The sequence below is a fragment of the Papaver somniferum genome, chromosome 1 (genome assembly GCF_003573695.1).
Source record: "Papaver somniferum cultivar HN1 chromosome 1, ASM357369v1, whole genome shotgun sequence".
Taxonomy (NCBI): Eukaryota; Viridiplantae; Streptophyta; class Magnoliopsida; order Ranunculales; family Papaveraceae; genus Papaver; species Papaver somniferum.
Window position 1 is genome coordinate 228,698,534 of NC_039358.1, and position 22,435 is coordinate 228,720,968.

General features: G+C 38.2%; 3 protein-coding genes across 3 annotated transcripts; 2 read left to right on the plus strand and 1 right to left on the minus strand.

The window, feature by feature from the left end:
* Positions 1 to 1,165: 1,165 nt before the first annotated feature.
* On the plus strand, positions 1,166 to 3,303 carry LOC113271554 (serpin-Z2B-like). Its single transcript, XM_026521455.1, has 4 exons — positions 1,166 to 1,388; positions 1,987 to 2,381; positions 2,476 to 2,794; positions 2,954 to 3,303. The coding sequence occupies exons 1-4, from the start codon at positions 1,166 to 1,168 to the stop codon at positions 3,301 to 3,303; spliced, it is 1,287 nt and encodes a 428-aa protein (XP_026377240.1).
* An 11,062-nt stretch (positions 3,304 to 14,365) lies between these two features.
* LOC113338011 (V-type proton ATPase subunit H-like) lies at positions 14,366 to 18,345 on the minus strand. The gene is made up of 11 exons (XM_026583540.1): positions 18,140 to 18,345; positions 17,771 to 17,896; positions 17,427 to 17,565; positions 17,282 to 17,354; positions 16,830 to 16,895; positions 16,628 to 16,745; positions 16,381 to 16,542; positions 15,982 to 16,107; positions 15,658 to 15,783; positions 15,232 to 15,411; positions 14,366 to 14,858 (listed from the first exon to the last, which is right to left on the minus strand). The coding sequence occupies exons 1-11, from the start codon at positions 18,167 to 18,169 to the stop codon at positions 14,610 to 14,612; spliced, it is 1,395 nt and encodes a 464-aa protein (XP_026439325.1). The 5' UTR covers positions 18,170 to 18,345; the 3' UTR covers positions 14,366 to 14,609.
* A 1,902-nt stretch (positions 18,346 to 20,247) lies between these two features.
* Positions 20,248 to 22,225, plus strand: LOC113318197 (pentatricopeptide repeat-containing protein At3g02650, mitochondrial-like). The gene has a single exon (XM_026566332.1). The coding sequence runs from the start codon at positions 20,322 to 20,324 to the stop codon at positions 22,071 to 22,073; it is 1,752 nt and encodes a 583-aa protein (XP_026422117.1). The 5' UTR covers positions 20,248 to 20,321; the 3' UTR covers positions 22,074 to 22,225.
* The last annotated feature ends 210 nt before the right edge of the window (positions 22,226 to 22,435 follow it).

A 22,435-nucleotide genomic window follows, 5' to 3' on the forward strand; every position in this document is an offset into this window, starting at 1 on the left:
CACCCACCCACCCCGGTCCTGATGGGTTTTTCAAGTGACGAGGCATTTCATGGATGATGATATTGCGAAGGTTGTCAGTGACTTTAACAAATGGGGATTCTTAAATTTGAAGTTGAGAAATATTTTTCGATCATTAATCCCAAAAAAGGCGTTCGTGGAGGAAGTTAAAGATTTCTGGCCTATTGATCTTACGAATAATTAAGGTGGTGCATGCTGCCTCTAGTTGTCTCGGATAAACAATCCGCTTCTAACTGACAAATCCTTTATAGCTCCACCAAAGCTTATCAAAATTTTGGAGCGAGTTATCAGACTTTATATGGAATCATACACCATATGTCTTTGAAGAAGTGTTGCAGACCTTTAAGAGCAGGAGGGCTCGGAATCAAATCTTTAAGAAGAATGAACAAATGTTGAGGATTAGTCTCACATAGCTTATCTTCCTAGACTAGATCCTTCTTATATGCACGAGTGTCTCTTCACTCATTGCTAATTGGTTTTGAGTTGGAAGCCCAAGTGCTAGTACAAAGCGTTGCCCTTCCTAGACTAGATGCTCTACTCATTGTTAATTGGTTTTAAGATGGAAGCCCAATTAGAAAAATCATCCGTGTGTAGAAATGATATCATCCCAAAATAGCCTCCTGTCAATTGTGGAGTTTGGTGAGGTGATTTAGGCTGGACTTCTCTAAAATCTAAATTGTAGGAGCAGTCCAGCCTTTCAAACCTTTGTATCCGCACATCTACTTGATCACTTCTTTCAAGAACTGGACAGTCAAGACATGTGCAGAAACATTAGCCAATGGTGGGCTAGGATGAATAAAGGCGACACTGGTTGTGATGGTCATGTACCACAGATTTACTTGACCATAAATGTAGGACAAGGAATTAAATCTAGGATACTGTTGGAATTGGGTGTTTGGTTAAAGACGCCCATATAATACAGTCCTAAATTAGGAATAATGCGGGCAAGTCTATGTGGTGCGGGGCAAAGATTATTCCCCGGTGGTTGAACCTTCAGAAAGCTACTAGATTTTGTGCAGATGGGCAAAAGCCATTTCCTGGTGCATCATCACGGCCCAATTGAACAAGGTTGCTCTCTGTATATATTAAATATACCCATGTAAAAGAGAGTTGCATACCCTAGGGTTTCTGGAATAGTCTGATAGCAATGGAGAACAAACTAAAAGCAAAGCCATCCTCATTCAACGTTCATGGTTCATCGTCAACAACAACAAGAGAATGGCTGACAGCAAGGGAGTATATACTCAAAGTACAGCCTCCTTCATTCAAAGTTCATGGTTCACCATCGTACGCAAGAAAATCGAAGGCAAAGCTACCAGAAACTAGCAACAAGAGCACTGCTAATGCGTTCAAAGTAGGGCTGTCAATGGGTACCCGTTACCCGGAACCGGAACCGGACCCGAGCGAATAGGGTCCGGTTCCGGGTCCCAAAATTGGACCCATTAACAAGTTAGGACCCGACGGGTAATTACCCGATTGGACCCGAATCTAAACGGGTCCGAATGGGTAATATCCGATGGGTACCCGCGGGTAACGGGTACCCGGTTATTCATTCTTTTATCCCTTTTTTTAACAAAATTACAAGTATTTTGCTAGTTTGGTTTTGAATTTTTTTCTCATTTTTCATTTCTTCTTACATTTAATCTTTATTTAGTACATTAATAAAGAAATAATACCAAATTTTTATAGAAATAAGTTTGATTCAAGCAAAAAAAAAAGGGAAAGACATCAAAATTTTGAACTTTTATGTGTGTTTTCTTAATACCCAACGGGTACCCGGAACCGATGGGTACCCGGGGTTTTAAACGGGTCCGGTTCTGGGTCCACTAATTTAGGAACCGGACCCGGAACCGCTAGTAACCGGACCCGACTTTTATAAATAGGGTCCGGGTCCGGATCCATTGATACCCGGGAGGACCCGGACCCGTTGACAGCCCTAGTTCAAAGTTCTTGGTTCATGGTCAACAGAAAAAACTGCGAAAGAATCAAAAGCAAAGAAAAAGAAGAAAGCAGCCAATTCATGTATCAAACTAGTGCAAGATGTCTGGTTAAACGAATCCAAGAACACGAATTTTGTATTCTCTCCGTTCTCAATTGAGAGTGCTCTAGGCTTACTAGCTTCCGGAGCAAGTGGTGAAACCTTAAACCAGATATTAAGCTTTCTCAGCTCTAAAAGCCTCAACCATCTATATTCTGTTAATTCTAAACTCATTAAATCCTTAAGCGAACAGGGAACTGAACCCATACTTTCTTTTGCTAGAGGTGTTTGGATTGAAAAATCTTGTCCCATTAAACCTTCATTCATAAAAGTTGCCGCCGCGGTATATAAAGCAAAAGTCAGAACCCTGGATTTCAAAAATAAGGTAAGTCAATTGTGAACCTCTTATTGTTGATTGTATGTTCACTTTTTAGAATTTCGTATCGTTTTAATTCGTTTTCATGTATTTTCGATTAGAGCGAAGAGGTGCGGAACAAGGTAAAACAAATGGGTTAATACAAGAGCTTATTCCTAATGGAGCAGTCAATGAAAATACAAAGTTTATATTGGCGAATGCACTCCATTTCAAAGGATGTTGGAAGGACCCAAATCAATTTGATCCGATGCTAACCAAGAAATCCAAGTTCTATCTCCTTCATGGGGGAAAACCAGTACAAGTTCCCTTCATTTCGTCCAAACAAAGACAATATATCACTTGTTATGATAGCTTCAGAGTACTTCAACTCCCATACAAATGTTCAGGAATACCCGAAACTGCTGGTGGTCTAAGTTTTCGATGTATATAATTTTACCCGAGCAACGAGATGGGCTGGCTGAACTTATAACAAAGGTGAGTTCCGATACAACTGGTTTTCTGCGTCAACATAGTCAATCACAGTTTAGTGCGAACGGGAGAATTCAAAGTTCCAAAGTTTAAAATCCTTTTTGATTTTGAAGCATCAAGAGTACTCCAGGAATTGGGTATTGTTCTGCCTTTTGATGAATTCAAAGCAGAGCTGACGGGGATGTTGAATACTAATGGTACTAGTAAACCTAAGAATGATGGTACTAGTAAGCTCCATGTCTCAAATGTTTTTCTCAAGTGTTTTGTTGAAGTTGATGAAGAAGGAACGGAAGCTGCTGCTGCTACAGCTATTTTGTGGAACATACAACGTCGCAAGCGTCCTCCTACTCCTCCTCCTGTTAATTTTGTGCCTGATCATCCTTTCATGTTTATTATAAGGGAAGAGCAGAGTGGTGTGGTGTTGTTCATGGGACATGTCCTTAATCCTTTGTTAAATTCGTGATGCCGACATGAGATTATTTCCTTAGCTTTCTTTTTAGTTTCATTCAATAAGAATCAATGTTCTCGACTTTTTATCAATAATTTTAGTCATCAATTAAAATGTTAGTTTGAATAAGCAAAGGATTTCGTGTAGTTTGCTATTTATTGGTAATAAAAATATCAGTTTTTCTAATCTCTTCGAAAAATTAGCTGCGCGAAATAAAACGGACTCCCAAGACTGCAATTTTATAGTTATAGAATTTGCAACTACATTCACTACTCTCATACGCATTAGACTAGCTGAAGAAAACAACTACATATCTAATATTAACCCCTAGCCGACCCACCTAACGTAAATCGGTTTGCATCGGGCAAATGGAGCAAGCTAGAACACGTATTGTTTAGGAGAGAACACAACTATAAGAGGAGAACACGAACTTGAATAGAAGACGTTCTATTGATATAACTTGTGTCGGCAATTTGATCCTTAGAAGATATAAACCGAACATCAAGAAGTTTCAAAGCAACCTGATCACGCACAAAATGATAATCAATCTCAATGTGTTTCGTCCTTGAATGAAGTATAGGATTAACAGTAAGATATGTGGCACCAAGATTATCACACCATAGAACTGGAGGTGATTGAGTAGAAACATGAAGTTCGGATAGAAGTGATTGAATCCACATAATTTCAGCAGTAGCAATAGCTAGACCTCTATATTCTTCTTCAGTACTAGAACGTGACACGGTTTTCTGTTTACGAGCAGTCCAAGATATAATATTACTACCCAAGAATACACAATAACCACTGGTTGAACGTCGATCTTCAAGAGAACCAGCCCAATCGGAATCAGTATATGCGCTAAAGGATAACTGTAGAGAAGAAGACGGCTGAAGAAGAATACCAAACGTAGATGTTTCTTTAAGATAACGAAGTATACACTTCACTAAGCCCAGTGAAACTCAGTGGGTGCATGCATAAATTGACAAACCTTATTAACAGCATATGCTAGATCCGGACGAGTAAAAGTCAAATATTGTAAAGCTCCAACAATACTACGATATTCAGTAGCATCAGTCAACAAGGTACTGTGATCAGAAGACATGTCCCCAGAAGTACTAAGTGGAGTGTGAATAGGCTTAACACCATCCATTTTCGCACGAATAAGGAGATCATGAGCATACCTTTGTTGAGAGAGAAACAAACCAGAGGATGTACGAACTGCTTCAATTCCAAGAAAGTAAGACAAGAAGCCAAGATCTTTGATTGCGAATTCTTGTTGTAGACGATCAATGATAGACTTAATACTTGTAGAGTTATAACCTGTAACAATAATATCATCCACATAGACTAGTAAATAGATAGTACCAAGAGAGCCGTTATAAAGAAATAAGGACGAGTCACACTTCGAAGTGACAAAACCAATTTGCAACAAAAAGGTACTAAGCCTGTGATACCACGCACAGGGAGCTTGTTTGAGACCATAAAGAGAACGATGCAACTTGCAGACATGTGTAGGAAAACGAGAATCTACGTAGCCCGGTGGCTGTTTCATATACACCTCTTCTTGAAGTTCTCCATGTAAAAAGGCATTTTGCACATCAAGTTGTTGAATTGTCCAATTGGAAGACAAAGCCAATGTAAGAATAAGAAGAATAGTACATGGTTCAACAACCGGACTAAATGTTTCAGAATAGTCAATACCCTCTTGCTGATTATAGCCTTTTGCAACTAATCGTGATTTTCGACGTGAAATCGTACCATCTGGATTGCATTTAATACGAAACACCCATTTACATCCAATAACGTTCATAGAATAATTATATGGTACTAACGACCACGTACCATTCCGAAGTAGCGCATTAATCTCATCATCGGAATACATACGCCACTGGGGATCTTTATGAGCCTGTGAAATACAAGTAGGTTCGAGAAGAGAATCACATACCAATGCATATTTGGAATTTGGTTTAAAAACACCAGCTTTAGACCTTGTCACCATTGGATGAGTGTCAGAGACAGAAGACGGAGACTGCAGACGAAGAACTGGGGAAGAAAAATCAGTGGCGGCTGAATCGGACATAATAATGGGAACTGTCGGCGGCTGTGACGGCTCAGAAACATTATGGCTGATAGTTGATGATTGGTTTTGTTGGCTAATCATTGGTGATGGCGGCTGTGGCGGATGAGGATCATCATTACTGTCGGCTAATGATTGAAGATGTTGGCTAATGATTGCTGGAGGTGGCTGATGATTGCCGACGGCGGAGAACTGCTGGCGATTAATGATTGCTGACTGTTGATGATTACTGATAGTTGATGATTGCTGGAGGATAATGATTACTGACGGTTGATGATGACTGGCGGCTAATGATTGGTCTTGAAAAGAAGACGGCACGGAAGCAGTAGACAGAAGAGAAGGCAGAGAAAGATTTATTGGAGAAGAAAAGGGAGTAGAAAAAGGTACCTGTGAAGTCGTCGACGCCGGAGAAGGCTGTGCTGTGGCGGCAAAAGGAAAAGTGGTCTCATCAAAAACAACATGATGACTAACATAAATCCGACCTGTAGGAATATGAAGACACTTATAGCCTTTTTGAGAAGGACTATAACCAATAAAAACACAAGGAGAAGAAAGAGGCTCCATTTTATGAGATCTATATGGACGTAAGTATGGATAACACAAGCAACCAAACACCCGAAGTAAAGTGTAATCTGGTGAAAGACCAAAAAGAAGTTCATACGGAGAGGAGTTATGAATGGAAGTAGACGGAACACGATTAATTACAAAACAAGCAGTGTAAAAAGAGTCGTACCAGTATGAGGATGGTACAGAAGCCTTGTTTAGGATTGTAAGACCAGTTTCACGAATATGACGATGACGTCGTTCGACTAAACCATTTTGTTCAGAAGTATGTGGACATGAAAATCGATGAAAAATACCCAGTTGTTGAAGATGCGGAGTAAGTTTTCGATACTCCAATGCGTTGTCAGATTGGAAGATTTTGATTTTTCGATTAGAGATATTTTCAACATGCTTTTGAAACAAAAAGAATATTGAAAAGACATCAGATTTCTGAGACATAGGAAACATCCAAGTAAAGCGACTAAAGGCATCAATAAAGATGACATAGTATTTATATCCTTCATTAGATAGAATATGAGAAGGTCCCCAAACATCAGAGACAGTTAAATCTAATGGATGCAAATAAGTAGTTTTACTAGAAGGAAAAGGGAGTTTATGACTCCGATGTTCATGGCAAGAGGAACAAAATTTAAAAGTCTGACTAGAAACCGGAAGAGAAAACTGGGAAACAACCTTACGCACTGTGTGTATCATTGGATGTCCTAATCTAGAGTGTCAATCTTGTAAGGTAGCACGCTCTCCTATGTAGGCTTTAGAATATTGAGACGAATTATCAAGTTGATAGAGCCCACCCCTCCTACTGCCACGAAGAAGAACCTTCCCGGTACATCGATCCTTCACAAGACAAAAGGTTGGATGAAATTCAAATAAGACATTATTGTCAGTAGTAAACTGAGAAATAGACAGAAGATTATGAGAAATTTTTGGTGCATGAAGAACATTACGAAGCCACAACTTACGGTTGGGAGTTCCCAAAACAGAGGATCCAACATTAGAGATTGGAATAGAAGATCCATTACCCATTTGAATTTGATCCGGACCAGTATATTCATTAGAAAATTGGAGACGAGAAAGATCATTGGTTATATGATCTGTAGGACCACGGAGGTGTAGATAACAAACCAGTTTGAGCAGCATAAGCACGAGGAGCAGCGGTAGGTGGCTGACGTCGAGGAGGACGAAACGAGAGATCGAAACGATTCCAACAGTCATTAGCTTCATGATTCTTGCAACCACATAGTCGACAGGGAAGACGCACATCTGTGCGTGAGTTGTAAGGCTGTGCTGGGCCGAGAAGAGAGGAATGATTCGAAGTGTTGGAAGCAGCTGGACGAGTTGGGCTTGACAGGGAGGAGAATTGTTGGGCCGAAGATGGACTAGACCGAGTAGGAGGACGTGAAAAATTGGAAGCAGCTGGACGAGAGAAGCTGGAAGCAGCTGAACGAGTTGGGCCGGATGCTGCAACGTTAGCTACAGGCTGAGAATGCAGTGACTTTGCTTGGTTCTCAATACGAAGTTCATACGTGAGAAGATAGGTGATAAAATTCTCTAGTTTCATGGCTCCCATGGAAGTTGTAAGAGAGGTAACAATGGCATCATATGCAATATCTAGGCCGGAAAGAATGCAGTGACGTAATTCAGACTCAGTGACAACAGTATCGACAGCTGCAAGGTTTTCAACGATATTGCGAGCTCGATCAATATAATCTCGCATAGAAAGAGATCCTTTGCGTAAAGCCCTAAGTTCACATTGCAAGTGATGGATATGAGCATTTGATTTTGAAGAAAAGAGAGATTCAAGAGAGGACCAAACATCATGAGAACTTTGGAGACGATGAACTTGACGAAGAACAGCAGGAGTTAGCGAGGAAAAAATCCATCCAAGAAGAATACGGTCTTGCTTTAGCCAAGGAGCATATGCCGGATTGGGTGTATCACTGTTGGGAAGAGTTGGAGACGGACAAGGATTGTCACCTGTGACAAAAATATCGAGTTCATAACCTTGAAGATATGGGAGAAACTGAGCAAGCCAGAGGGATTAATTGGTGTCATCAAGTTTGACAGTGATGATGTGATGAGGTTGAGAAAAGATAGAGGAAGCCATCATTGATTGAGAGGAGTTGAGTATGGTTGAAAGGACATAGGAAGAAGTAGATGCAGCGGAAGACATAAGATCAATAAGCTGATACCAAGCTAGAACACGTATTGTTTGGGAGAGAACACAACTATAAGAGGAGAACACGAACTTGAATAGAAGACATTCTATTGATATAACTTGTGTGTACAATTGATCTTTACAAGATACATATATATATACTAACTCTTCCTTGAACTCCAAGATAGGATGAATTTTCCAAAACTAGAACAATTTCCTAAAATACAAAAGACTTCCAAACCTAGAATAGTTTCCTAAAAATACAAAAGACTTCCTTAACAAGATATATGTGTGTTAGGAAACACACACGTATTGTATGCCTTAACAGAGCAATAGGATATAACGTTTCGGGAAGTATAGAGAGGCTATTTTCTTTCGGGTGCTCTTGTTTGTGTGGTTTTTTTTGTGTCAGGAAAAAGAAAAAAACACATCAGTTGAGTTGAGATGGCGTATAGGCCGGCCATACCTTAAACCCTTCAACTGTCATCGCATCACCTCCCAATCTCAAAAGCTTTCCTTAAACATTTAAACATTTAAGGGAATTTTAACAAAATGTCACACGTTGGTTTTCCGGTTTAATAAAGTGACATCGTTTTTTTCAAAATTCATTAAATGTCATTACTGTTAGCCAATCCGTAAGGACCCACATGTTTGGTATTTTACGTTGACTAAGTCAAGAAAATCTGTTGTATTTTATATGCTTACCCTTGCAAATCCTGTTATACATATCACAATCACTCACCAATAAACGAACAACCTGCCTCACCTCTAGGGGTGTCAACGGGTCCGGGTCCTCCTGGGTATCACTAGACCCGGACCCTATTTATAATGGTCGGGTCCGGTTCCTAACGGTTCCGGGTCCGGTTCCTAAACTTGTGGACCCAGAACCGGACCCGTTTAAATACCCGGGTACCCGTCGGTTCCGGGTACCCATTGAGTCTTAATAAAACTATTTAAAAAACCTTAAAAACTTAATATATTTCTCTTTTTGGCTTGGATTTAAGTAATTTTTATAAAAATTTATTATTATTTCTTATTAATGTACTAAATAAAGGTTAAATGTAAGAGAAAAAATTTAAATGAGTAAAATATCAAAGCTAAAACTAGCAAAAATACTTATAATTTTGCTAAAAACATGAATAAAAGAATGAATAAACGGGTACCCGATACCCGCGGGTACCCAACGGGTATTACCCGTCTGGACCCGTTTAAATTCGGGTCCAATCGGGTAATTACCCGCCGGGTCCTAAGTAGCTAATGGGTCCAACTTTAGGACCCGAAACCGGACCCAAATATACCGGGTCCGGGTAATGGGTACCCATTGACAGCCCTACTCACCTCCTCTCTACTACTGCTGCTGTCCGTATATATTTCAATGATCTTTATCAGCTTCAATTGGATATTACTCATCATAAGTTTGTTCAACCATATGTTCTTCATAAAACTCATGAGTGTAGATTCGTCTTTATTAGAAGATGGTTCCCATCTATCACGAGAAGTGAAAATAGAAGAAACTCAAATCTCAGAACTTATGCACCAACCAGGTTCTAAAACTTCAAAAATCATATTTTGAATTCTCAATTCACTTAATCTCTGTAACCAGGTTCTGAAGCTTCATATCCAGTCGACCAATTTTCAGGATGAGTCGTTGTTGCCATTGATTAAATTGATAGATGGAGGAAATTAAGATGTCACTGATATTATCAATGATTTGAAATATATGGGTTTATGATTAAATGTGAAATCTCTGCAGGGAAGTAATTGGTTTTGGTCTTCAAGTTACGAACTACAAGTCGCAGGTCAAGTGCTCGACAGAATTCCCCAGATGTATGCCTCAGTTCTGTGCAACCATGATCCATGTCTCAATGGGTACTCAACGGGAAGAATATTAAGCTCCAACGATTTTGTAGGCTATTCAGGACTAGTGAAGGAATTGGGTTTCTTTGATCAATCCATTTTTTCCTATTTTCTTCCCTCCATTGTAAAATCTCCTAATCCCCCTCCTCCCCCTTGGCCTTTTCTGTGATGCAAACCATTACGGTTATTTACAGGGATTAGGTTTCGTCATGCCTAATACAAGTTCTTCATGGCTTTTCAGATTAATGAAGGGTTCGTTCAATTTCATAAAAGTTGCAGTTCGTCCATGGCCATGGTGCAATTTACGAATTCAAAGAAGTTGCCAACGTAGTATATAAATCTAAAGCCAGAAGTGTGATTTCGCAAATAAGGCAAGTCAACTATGAACCTCTTGTTGTTGCTTGTATTTTTATATAGTTTAATATTTATGTGATGTTTAAATTATGGTTTGTTTAGAGCGAAGAGGTGCGGAACAAGGTGAACACATGGGTTCAAAAGAAAACAAATGGATTAATACAAGAGCTTATTCCTGATGGAGCAGTCAATGAACATACAAAGTTTATTGGCGAATGCACTCTATTTCAAAGGACGTTGGAACAATTATGATCAATTTGACCCGTCATTAACCAAGAAGTCGAAGTTCTATCTCCTGAACGGAGGAAAACCAGTACAAGTCCCCTTCATGTCGTCTACAAAAGATCAATATATCACTTGTTATGATAGCTTTAGAGTACTCAAGCTCCCATACAAATATTCTGAAAATGCACAAAAATGTTCGCGCTCCAAGATTTTCTATGTATATAATTTTAGCTGAGCAACGAGATGGTCTTGGTGAACTTATAACAAAGGTGAGTTTTTTTTGACTTATAAGGTTAAAATTAATTAATAATATGATTTCAGGTGATTTTCCTTTGTTGTGGTTAAAAGATGAACAAAGCTCTCTTCTGAGAGCTTCTGGTCCCTTCGTGGTATATTTCAGCCAATAGGATCATCATGTTGTTTCACTCCACCAATACTTCGTCCGGTAGCACCCCCATATTTCTTTCCAAATCCTTTTTTGTTTCTTTGGCCGCATCTATTTTCTCCTTATTTTGATTCTTTTTTTTCTTTCTCGCCTTTCTACAGATCTTTTTCATTCATACTCTAATAGAAACCCCTTAACAAGGCGCGCTTTCCGTTGTGTTCTTCTATATTCTGATCTTATGTGCTAGGGGTAATTTAAAGTACAGTATAATTCATGTTAATTCATGAATTATGATCTTTTTTTTTGCTCAGCTAATCATGATCTTATTTTACTCTTACTGTTTGGGTGATCAATTACCTAATGGCTGACATATAAAAAGTCTTTTAAGAACGGATTTTTTTTTTTTTTTTTGCTTTTTTTCACTTTCGATTCTGCAGAATTCGATACTGAATGTTGTCACTTTTGTAAGGTTTAGTGTTTGATTGAAAATTTTGTTTTGATATCTTTTGGTTAGGTTTACAGAAGATTATGATTAACTGCAATGGAAGATTCTAACTGCTGAATGGTAGGGCAGTCTATCTCACTTTCAATACAAGGTTGTTGTAATGATTAATTAGTTTGGATTACTTAATTTGATGGAACAGATGATATGGATGATTTTTCAAGTGATTGGATACAAGGTTGTTGTAATGATTAATTAGTTTGGATTACTTAATTCCTTAATTTGATGGAACATATGAGATGGATATGGAATTGATAAGCATAATTAGCTGAATCTCTCTTCTCATAAGTTTTACATTTGTTTGTTGTAACATTGGATAGTTTGAGTACATCGAAGGTTGAATGCTACAACTCTTCTTGGGATCGAGCTGTATACAGTGAGTAGTGAGAACACGAAAATTAGAATATGAGAGGAAACTAACTTATGTGAATGAATTACTTTGCTTAATGTTGTCTTTTTTATGTGTTGGGTGTTCTAATGAGTTTATTTTTGTTGTTGTCCAGCAAAGTTGCATAGGAAGACCAAATTGTTGCCTCTCAATCAACAACGATAAAAAAACCTAAAAATAAGAGAGACTTGCCTAACAGCGATAATTTTCCCGCTGCAACTAAACACCAATCACTAATGGTGTGTCGCAGTGGTCGCGGGAGACATGTTGCGGATATGAACTCAACACCATCTATATCGACAGATCAAGCACGTTACAATCGATATTCCAGGTGGTGAATTTCCTCGATTATACCAAGACCTAACTAATAATATTGTTGATGAACTTATCAATCTCTTTGATTCCAAGGGATTGGGTGTCGAAGATTTAACGGAAAAATTTCCCTTTCAGGGGCACAAACAATAGGTTTCGCTCATTGTAAGAGCTTCCTCCACGAGCTTGACGATCACCATGGAACAAACAAGCCTGACCCATCCATCGATCCAAGACTCCTGAAATCTTTAAGAACGACATGTCCACGTTCTGGTAGTAGCAATAATGTAGTTGCAGCATTCGATGTACTTCCTCATATCATTTTATTTCATGTTAGAACTAACCGAATGTACCATGTTGGTCATCGTGGTGTTAATGCACTTTCTTTCTATAGATAATGATCTTTAAATTCTGCTAAAATGGAGTTAGATTAATTGATGTTTTGTTTCTTGCAGGAGATTCCCGAGAAGGTGGTAAGAAAAATGAGAAGGACGATGTTTGATATTGTGCTCTGAAAAACGCTAATGGTAGACTTTCGTATGTGCAACCGAAGAGATCTGAAGGAAGGGTAAGGTTTTACAATGGTCGGAAGGAATTCACATAACATCACTTTTTAAGGGATGGTTATACATTGGAAGTCAGTTACAATGGGAATTCACAACTTTATTTGCGTATTACCAATTTTGGAAACACCTACCTCTAGATCATGTTTTGTAAGTCTCTCCTATTGAGTTCTTTTCCTTTGTTGTTTCTTTGATTTTGCAATTACGATAAATGGAAGCAATGTTAGATTTTTGTTATTTCTAATTAATTTTGTTGTTTCTAATTTTAATTGATTAATTGACTACTTTTAATATAATCAGTTTCACTAATTCGATATTTGATACCTTTTTTTTTCCTGTTTCATGTTTCAAACTAAAAATTCCCCAGCACAAGATATCTAGGCCCGTGCAAAGCACGGGCGCAACACCTAGTTTTATTGAAAAAGGAAAAAAGAATAAGATGAGAGACGCCTAGGCGATACAAACTGGGTGACTAAAAAGAGTACTCAAGACACACTGACCATCAAGAGTCGGTTCTACAAAACATAAAAACTTTGCAAATTCGCTAAGGCGAAACACAAACAGAAATAAGCCAACGAAGCTACTACCTAACAACCAATACACTACAAGGAGGCTACCAAGCTAACTGAAAAATCTATAAAAACAAATATGGAACAGAGCTGCCTTACTACCAATACACGAAAACTCACACTAAGATCTCTTCTTCATTTGGGATCTTTGCCCCCTTCCCAAAATTTGTTTATTATCCTTGTTAGGACTTCCATTCCATTGAATCCTGTGAAGTTCTCTATCTCTCCTCTTCGAATCTTTTTCATCTCTAGGCAAGGAGACATTATTCTGCACCTCAATATCATTTTCAACTGTGAATGAAGCTTTAAAAGCTTTGTCATTTGCTCCCACTTTGTTGATTGGGAATCTACTTTCATCGGTAAAGTCACTAAACACCATAAAAGGATTTCTTTTTGGAGATAACAAAGGTGAGTTCCCATACAGCTGGTTTTCTTCGGAAACATGTACCAGTCAATCACAGTTTGGTGCGAACGGGAGAATTCAAGGTTCCGAATAATTCAAAATCCTTTTTGATTTTGAAGCATCAGGGGTACTCCAGGAAGTAGGTGTGGTACTGCCCTTTGATAAACGCAGGGCAGAGCTGACGGAGATGTTGAATACTGGTGGTACTAGTAAATCTAACAAGCTTCATGTTTCGAAAGTTTTTCACAAGTGTTTTGTTGAAGTTGATGAGTAAAGGAATTAAAGCTGCTGCTTCTACTGCTATTTGGGAGGAAAGAGAGTGGTGCATGCTTCCTCGTACTCCTCGTCCACGTGTTGATTTTGTGGCAGATCATCCTTTCATGTTCATTATAAGAGAAGAGAAGAGTGGTGCGGTGTTGTTCATGGGACATGTCCTTAATCCTTTATTAAATTCGTGATGACGACATGAGATTATCTCCCTAGTTTTCTTATCAGTTTCATTAAATTGAATCAATGCTCAGACTTTATATCAATGATTTTAGTCATCAATTGGAATTCTAGTTTGAATAAATTCTTGAATGTATTATTTTAGTCTGTTTTTCATTCTCATAAACAAGATTGTTTCTCTAATTAATCTTATTGATAATAAGATTCCATCAAAATATAGCCTGCAATTTTAAAGTCTGAGAGTTTGAAAATTATTCAAACTAGCTAGAATCAGACTAGTTGAAGAAACACTAAACATATTGCCATTAAACAGATGTTTTACCAACAAAACTAGTTCCTGCATATCTATTATTACCCTTGGCCGACTCACGCAACGTAAATTGGTTTACATTGGGAAAATGGCAAAAGCAAGCAATAGAATTGCGTTCTACAAATGTACAATATAGAATACAATAATTTGCCGATTTTAGAAAAAGTAATGTTGGGACGCCAAGGTCAGACAATATATATACTGACCTCTCATTCAAGCTAGCAAAACGCCTGCATATTTTGCACCAAGGAGCAGCTTCTGGATACAGAGAAGAGCATTCAAAGTGACCTCTGTGTTTTCATGATTTATTAACTTCAATACCCCGTCCTTAGCTTTGAGATCGTTGACTATGAGCCTTCCAGATGAATGGTGCTGAATGAATTGTGATAGATCATTGCAAACAATAGCTAAAGCCCGAGGATCGCTGGATGTGCCGAGGATTGTGATTAGGACTCGTAGGATCTGTAGTGAAGGGTACAAACAACAATGAATTAGAAATAGAGAAAGTGAGTTATTTCAATGGTTTTGGTATATAAAGAGATAGACAGCAACTACTGGGGCCACATGGAACAGTCCGATGGCTAATTTTCAGTTTGGATGAGATGCTCCATAGAAAAATAGCTCCTGGATTTGCTACTTATGGAACCATAGAGCAATTTAATTGGGGTGTTGGAAGAATTTTTTCTGTAAGAATATAGTGGGGTTTCTGCAGGGCGTCAACAGATACAAGCTTAATCTAGCCACTGACACTGGTGTCAGAAAAAAAGTACAAGCATCTAAAAGGTAAGAACAAGGAATAAGATCTTTGATTTGCTTGGGATGGAAAAAAAAATACCTGGAAATCATTGTCCTCGAAGTTGAAAATATTTTCACGCCAAAACATAGGATCCTTGTGCATGGGCGACCAGTCAAGATGGCCGAGAAGAACTTCCTGCTTGTACTTGTCAAAAGAACTCATTTCCTTAATGTTATTTTTAAGTCCCTCTTCAAGTTGATTAAGTCCCTCCAACAAATCCTACAAAACATTGAACAAAATACCAGAAAACTGTAAACTCTAAAACTACAGCAAAGTCATCGAGTTCTGCAAGTGGTAGAGCTGACTCAGTTTCTGATCAACATGGATGTAATAGTGCTTGGCAGCATATCTGAGTTGGGACTGATAACATACTCAACTTTGTGTTTGTCACGTCACGCCAAAGTTTCATGTTATACATTTCATGAAAAACAAACGTCCAATAATGGGTATTCAGCGAATTCTCACCTCATCATTCCATGCACGAGCCTTCAAATTTTGAACAATCTGAGGTAGCCCGACCACTACCATCTTGGGCCCGAGTGTCCCCTTGGACAGCAAATTTTTCAGGATTAAGACAACAACTCGCACAACCTATAAGAATTTTGATCCACCCATACTGTTATTATCATTCACATGATGAGAACCAGCTCTCGAATATGTAAAGGAAGCCAGGCACAGGATGAGAAAGGAGGAACTCATGTGTTCAAACGAATGAGTCCTTCTGGTCTATGATGAATGGTAGGAATGGGTAAAATTTGAGAGAACATTATTAAGGATCTGTAAATTCACCTTCTCCTTGGTGGAACTTTTGACAACATCGACTAGTCTTAGCAGGGTCCTTGAAGAAGCAAGATACCTAACTGCTGGTTCATAGTAAGACAAGAGCCAAATACAGAGGCATGTCTCATAAAGGAGCTGAAGAAAAAACACAACCAAAATCCTTGTAATCAATAAGTCTAATGAAAAATTTAGGAATTAGAACTTTCTATGTAACTGTACACACATCTAGAGTAAGCGGAAGGTTTACACATCACTTAGATAGTTAAATGTACTAAGTAGCGCATACATGGCTTAACAAAAATTCATTCAAATGCATCAGTGGTCAATGTTGGCAGAGCTCCATCCCTGAGCCAATTGGTTTGCAGAACAATGAATATATGCATGATAAACGAACATACACAAGGTCACCTGGACGGATTTCTGAGTGGTCGCTGGAGAAATCATTGGGATTAGCAGCTTCACTCCATCGGATTGCACAAATGAAGACTTGACTGACGGCTCTTTCAGCAAGGTAGATAGGCGACTGATAGCACTTGGAATGCCACGAGAAGGATGGGAAGGATACTTCAGCTGAAAATACAGTACAACTTTTCAGAGTTTTACATTGAAATAATGGAGATAAAAGAGCCCAATACAGGTTACGCTATACACAAACCTGAGCACAGACCCACTCCATCAATCCTTTCAGTACATCATCAATTGAAGTGGACTTGACCTTCGAATGTGAGGATTTTACATGTGTACTAAGACCACTCTGGTTCCTTGGTCTAGCACTACAATTGCATAAAAACTGATTTCGTGGAAGGATTATACGGAAAAATATGGCATATTAATATATGAAAGGAAAATATATGTACCTTATTATTGCAGACAATATTTTACAACTCTTATTTTGAATGAACCAATTACCCTTCCAAAGCAAACTGAAATTCAAAACCAAACATTTATTGCGTTTCAGCAACTAAGTGCAAATAGTTTTCTAGTAAGCATTACTTTTCAAGGCATTCTCAAATGCCTATACTTCTAATGAGTACGTAGAAACCTGTTCAGCCATCAAATAGATGTCTCAGACTCTCATACAGATTACTGCAAGACTAAATTCAGAGATTGAAAAATTCTTTTCCATCATGGTACTAACAACGTAACACGGAAACAAGCTAAACAAAAGATAGGTGAAATACTGAAATCAGTGGATTTGGCAGACTAGTATGACAACTGCAGAAGCCATGAGAATATTGGATGAGATAAAATCATGGTAGTGTGAAGAAGACATTCATTACTATGGTGGTGATTATGGTTAAACACTTAACTTAAGAAAGGTTCGTAAGTATCTTCACTTGCAAAAGATTCATCATGGAATAGAGTGGCTCGCTTTGGGTTTGCTGCAATTAAAATAAAACTGCATGAGATAACTGAAATTAAAATGCAGTCCTACACTAGAAACCATCAATTACCTGTGAGCATTTCATCGATAAGTGCTAGAACATACTCCACTGTTTCCTTTTTAAATACATAACGTGAGATGGTTCCATTCTCTTGGAAAGGATTATTACGCAAAATGTTAACAAACAGCTTGACATAAGCTGCACCATCCTGTCAACAGACCAAATTAGTCGAAATAGTATAGTCTGCCTATCAATGTTAACTTATTGTTATCAGAATTCAATTTGGGAGCTAACTTACCAAATGTTACAGATTGTTTGCACTGAACAAGACCCGAAAGGGATGAGCATGACCATGACACTATAATTGTACTTCTTAAACTAGAGCTAAGTGAATATGAGCTTATAACACTTACATCATCAAGCAATGCTGCCTTGTGGCTTTCGGATTGATTGTCATAACGCCTAATTTTGCCAAGGCATGTTATTGTGATCATCTTATGCGTCATGTAAGACTCCCAATGGACATCCCTCTTCAGAACCTTCAAAAAACAGAATACAATGGTTTCAAGACAGAAACATATTATAATCCCAATACAAGACCAGCCCAATACCTTTCATAGTACAGCTACACTAAATTACCTTACAAAATCAAAGATTATGATCCAATTTTTTCAAAATTTCACTCTTTTTTTTTACATTAATTGACATATTAAGTTCAAATCTCAGAAAATTAATGAAATGAAACGAAGAGAAGAACAAAATCAATTTCAATTAGTACTCACATTCTCTGTAGTTAACTCAGCATCATCCATGGTAACTAACTCCAAAATCTTCAGTACACTCAAATCAGCTGAAGCTAAAGCTCATACACTAAAGTTGAGCTGACAGAGAGCAAAGAAAAAAGATTTCAGAAAGTTTGGGCTTTGATTACTGAAGAAAAAATCACAGCTTTTTTTTATTAGAGAGAGTTGATTTTGTTTGTTCTTAAACTATTCGAATCAGAGATTTAGTGCTAATATTCTAATGCGAGTTTAAGTCTTGACTTAGTAGTGTCAGTCAGGCGTTGGGTTTCGGAACACTTTCCTAGCATGAGCAACTCCTTTCTGTGCTTTGATGTACACGTGCCCTTGTTACACTATCCAGTCACGATTCAAGAGCAACAGGATTTTGGTTTTCTTCTCAACTCATCAGAGTCTGAGCTAGTACATCTTATTCAGCTTCTAACTCAGCCCGAGTCAGATATCATATAATTGCATTTTTCTAATGTCTAACTTGAGCTCCGGCCAGTTGGGTATAATTATGTGACTAGCACCTTGTTGGTTTCTGATCTCTGATTGTTTAATTTTGTTATGTCTACACCTTGTTTGTTTGTGTTTGACTCCCGATCTGAATCCGAATTAGCATCTGACTTAGTTCGAGTCAGATGTCAAATCTTTGCTGAGATGTCAGATCTCATTATTTTGATGTCTGATTCGAGGTTTGACTAGGCTCATATTTTACTTGGTTATTTGAGTCAGGTATCACGTTGTACCAGACTTGTTGAGTACATATCTGGGTGGATTCAAAAGTTTTCCATAACTCTTGTAACTAGTAATTTTTGAGTCATATGTAAGAGTCAAATATAGATGACCAGATTTAGATGAGTTAGTGGAGTCAGAAAACAAACAATAAACAATATGTAACTCGAGATCTAACTCAGTTCATACAAATGATTCAGAGATACCCGAGTGTGTTTGGTTTTTGTTGGCTCGGCGTTTAAATCTGATTTGGCCCCTGTCTCGGCTCCAATCAGATGTTAGACCATTTGTTTTTTATTTTGACTCAGATCAACAGTCTGACTAAGGCCTAACCCCTGACTCGAACCCATTTGAGTTAGGGAATAAAATTTCCCTGACTCATGGGACCACGCCACTGACTCACATATTTTTTGAGTCATGTGAGTCAGATCTGACTCAAGAAACAAACATATTGAGCCAAATCCAGATGGGTCAGGTGATATCAGTCAGATTCAGACGACTCAGGAAAAAACAAACAAGGTATAGCTAACGAGTCCATACTGATTTTTTTCTCTCCTCGGATCACATTTTTCTGTCTCTCTAACAAAAATCGTGTGGTCACCGAAAAAAGAAGAAGATTGAATCAGATGCCAAACCAAGCAGGTGCCAATAAAATGGGTTGGACGGGCAGGGCTTGGCCCGTTGTAAACCTCTAAGCACTAGAAATGAATTCTCAAGGCAAAGGGTTTTTGTTTTCCGACTGTTGTTTTCAAATCTGTCCAAGGGTTTTTGTTTTCCAACTTCTGTCTTCAAATCTCACTTCACCAACAACATGTAACTTGAGATCTCACTCAGTTTATAAATGGGATTCAGAGTTACCTGAGTGTGTTTTCCGACTCGGCGTCTGAATCTGACTCGGTCCCTGACTCGACTCCAATCAAATGTCAGAGCGTTTGTTTTTTATTTTGATTCAGATCATACTCGTAATCTGACTTAGAACCTAATGCCTGACCCGAACCCATTTGAGTCCGGGAATAAAATTCCCCTGACTCATGGGACCAAGCCATTGACTCACATATTTTTTTAAGTCATGTGACTCAGATCAGACTCAAGAAGCAAACATATTTAATCAAATTCAAATGAGACTCACATGAGATAGGAAGAACCAAACAAGTTGTAGTGCACGAGTCCATACTATTTTTTTCTCCCCACGTATCACATTTTGCTCTCCCTCTAATAAAAATCGTGTGATTCACTAGGGGAAAAAAACAAAATAAATAAGTTGAATCAGCTGCCAAACCAAGCAGGTGCAAATAAAATGGGATGGACGGCAGGGCCTGGCCCGTTGTAAACCTCTGAGCACTAGAAATCAATTCTCAAGGCCAAGGGTTTTTGTTTTCCAACCTCTGTCTTCAAATCTCACTTCACCAAAGTTTACAGTAAAGAGAAAAACTAGACAACCAGAGAGATGTGGAGATCAAAAGCAAGATCAATACTACTCAGATGCTCAATACAATCATCATCAGCTTCAATTCAAAACAAGGTATTACAATCTAAAACCCTAACAACACTAATCGAATCTCCACCTTTTCATTTCTCACGTTTATTGTCACTATCAACCCAAAACCCTAGATTTTACTCTAATGAATCAAATGTCAATCAGCATGATGAAATTAATGTTTTTGATGAAACCCCACCTTTGATTTCACCTGAATCACTTGACCCATTTAGTGTTTCTGATGAGAATGATTCACAAATTGAAACCCCTAATTTTGTGTCTCAATCAAATGAAACTGATACGACAAGTAGTGAATCAGAAGTGGAACTAGTTGTTGATGAACAGATTGAAGTGGTAGATGTTGAGAAACTTGAGAGTGTATTGCAGTTTTTTCAAGGTGTGGGTAGTTTAGATGGGTCTATTGAAGAATCTCTAGAGAAGATGAAGTTGGATGTAAATGAGGAATTTGGATTGAAATTAATTCAAACTCCAAATGTCAATGGTCATCACTTGATTAGCTTCGTAAGATGGGCTTCGCAAAAGGATGGATCTTTTATGACTAGTAGAATTGTAGATGCACTTGTTAAGGCTATTGGTGATGGTTTGAGGCCTATTGAAAAGAAAGAAGTTTATTTTTTATGGGATTTGATTAAGGAGATTGGGGAGAAGCGTGAGGTTGTGCTGAATACTGAGATACTCAATGGATTGATTGCTTCGTTGTATATGTTGGGTAGAGGTAAAGCTGCTAAAGAGGTATTTGATAAGTTTGAGGAATTTGGATGTGACCCGGACGGTAACACTTATTATTTCACAGTTGAAGCACTTTGCAATCGTAAGATTTTCGATGGGGCGTGGGTTGTTTGTGATAAGATGCTTAATTCAGGAAAGTTGCCTGATGATATGAAGATTGGTAAGATGATTGTTAGTTTGTGTAAAGGTTATAGAGTGAAAGATGCTCATATGGTTTATTTGATGGCTAAAGAGAAGAACAAATGTCTGCCAATGTGGTCTGTTAATTTTTTGATTAATGGGCTATGTAGAAAGAGTGAAACTGTTAAGTTAGCCCGGGAGGTTTTACAGGGTTTGTCAGGAGATTCACGAAAGCTTGCTAACAAGTGTTTCAATTTTGCTGTTCGTGCTTTATGTCAATGTAAAGATATTGAAGGAGCGAAGGAATTGTTGTTTGAGATGATTATGGAAGGGCCAGCTCCTGGACACCCAGCGTTTAATTCAGTAATTACTGCTCTATCAAAGGCTGGAGAATTGGATGAAGCACTGAAGTTAGTTAAAGTGATGGAGAGTCGAAAATTGAGACCTAATATATACACCTACACTGTTATTATAAATGGTTATGTAAAGGGAGGTCAGATGATTGAGGCGATTAAAATTCTAGAGCAGGCAAAAAAGACGCATCGGAAGCTTACTTCTGATCCTTACCATATCTTAATTCGTGGGTATTGCCAGCTTGAAGAAACTGATAAAGCATTGAATCTGTTGACTGAGATGAAGGAGAGTGGTATCGTAGCAGATGAGAATGACTATAAAGATGTGATCCGATCTCTTTGTCTTAATACTTTGGATTGGGAAACAGCAGAGAAGCTATTAGAAGAAATGAAAGTACATGGCATGTGTCTTTCTGGGAATAGCCAAGGTCTTATAAAGGCAGTCAAGGAATTGCAAAAGGAGGAATCTGAAGCTCCACAAGAGAGTATTGCAGCTTAAAACACTTTCGAACTGCAGGTGTTTTTTATTTTTATTTTTAGTGAGACTAGAAAATTTACTGCTCAAGTTTTAATTTTGTAGCGTCTATGTTTTTGTTTCTTCTTATCCGCTGGGTAGACACAAAGCGTGTTTATTTTGATTTTATATTCAAATGGTCAGTTACTTGAAGAACTTAGGTCAAATCTTATTTCTATCAGAGTTATGGTAGTACGTCTTTTGTATGGTTAGAGATTAGGTCAGTTTTATTTGCTTCCTACTTCTTAATGAAGGAAAAACACTGGATCTTACTTTGTTGAGATTGTCGGATTTGCTGGAGCTTAACCAGCTGAAAGTTCCAATTGTTGAAGTATAACATTTACACT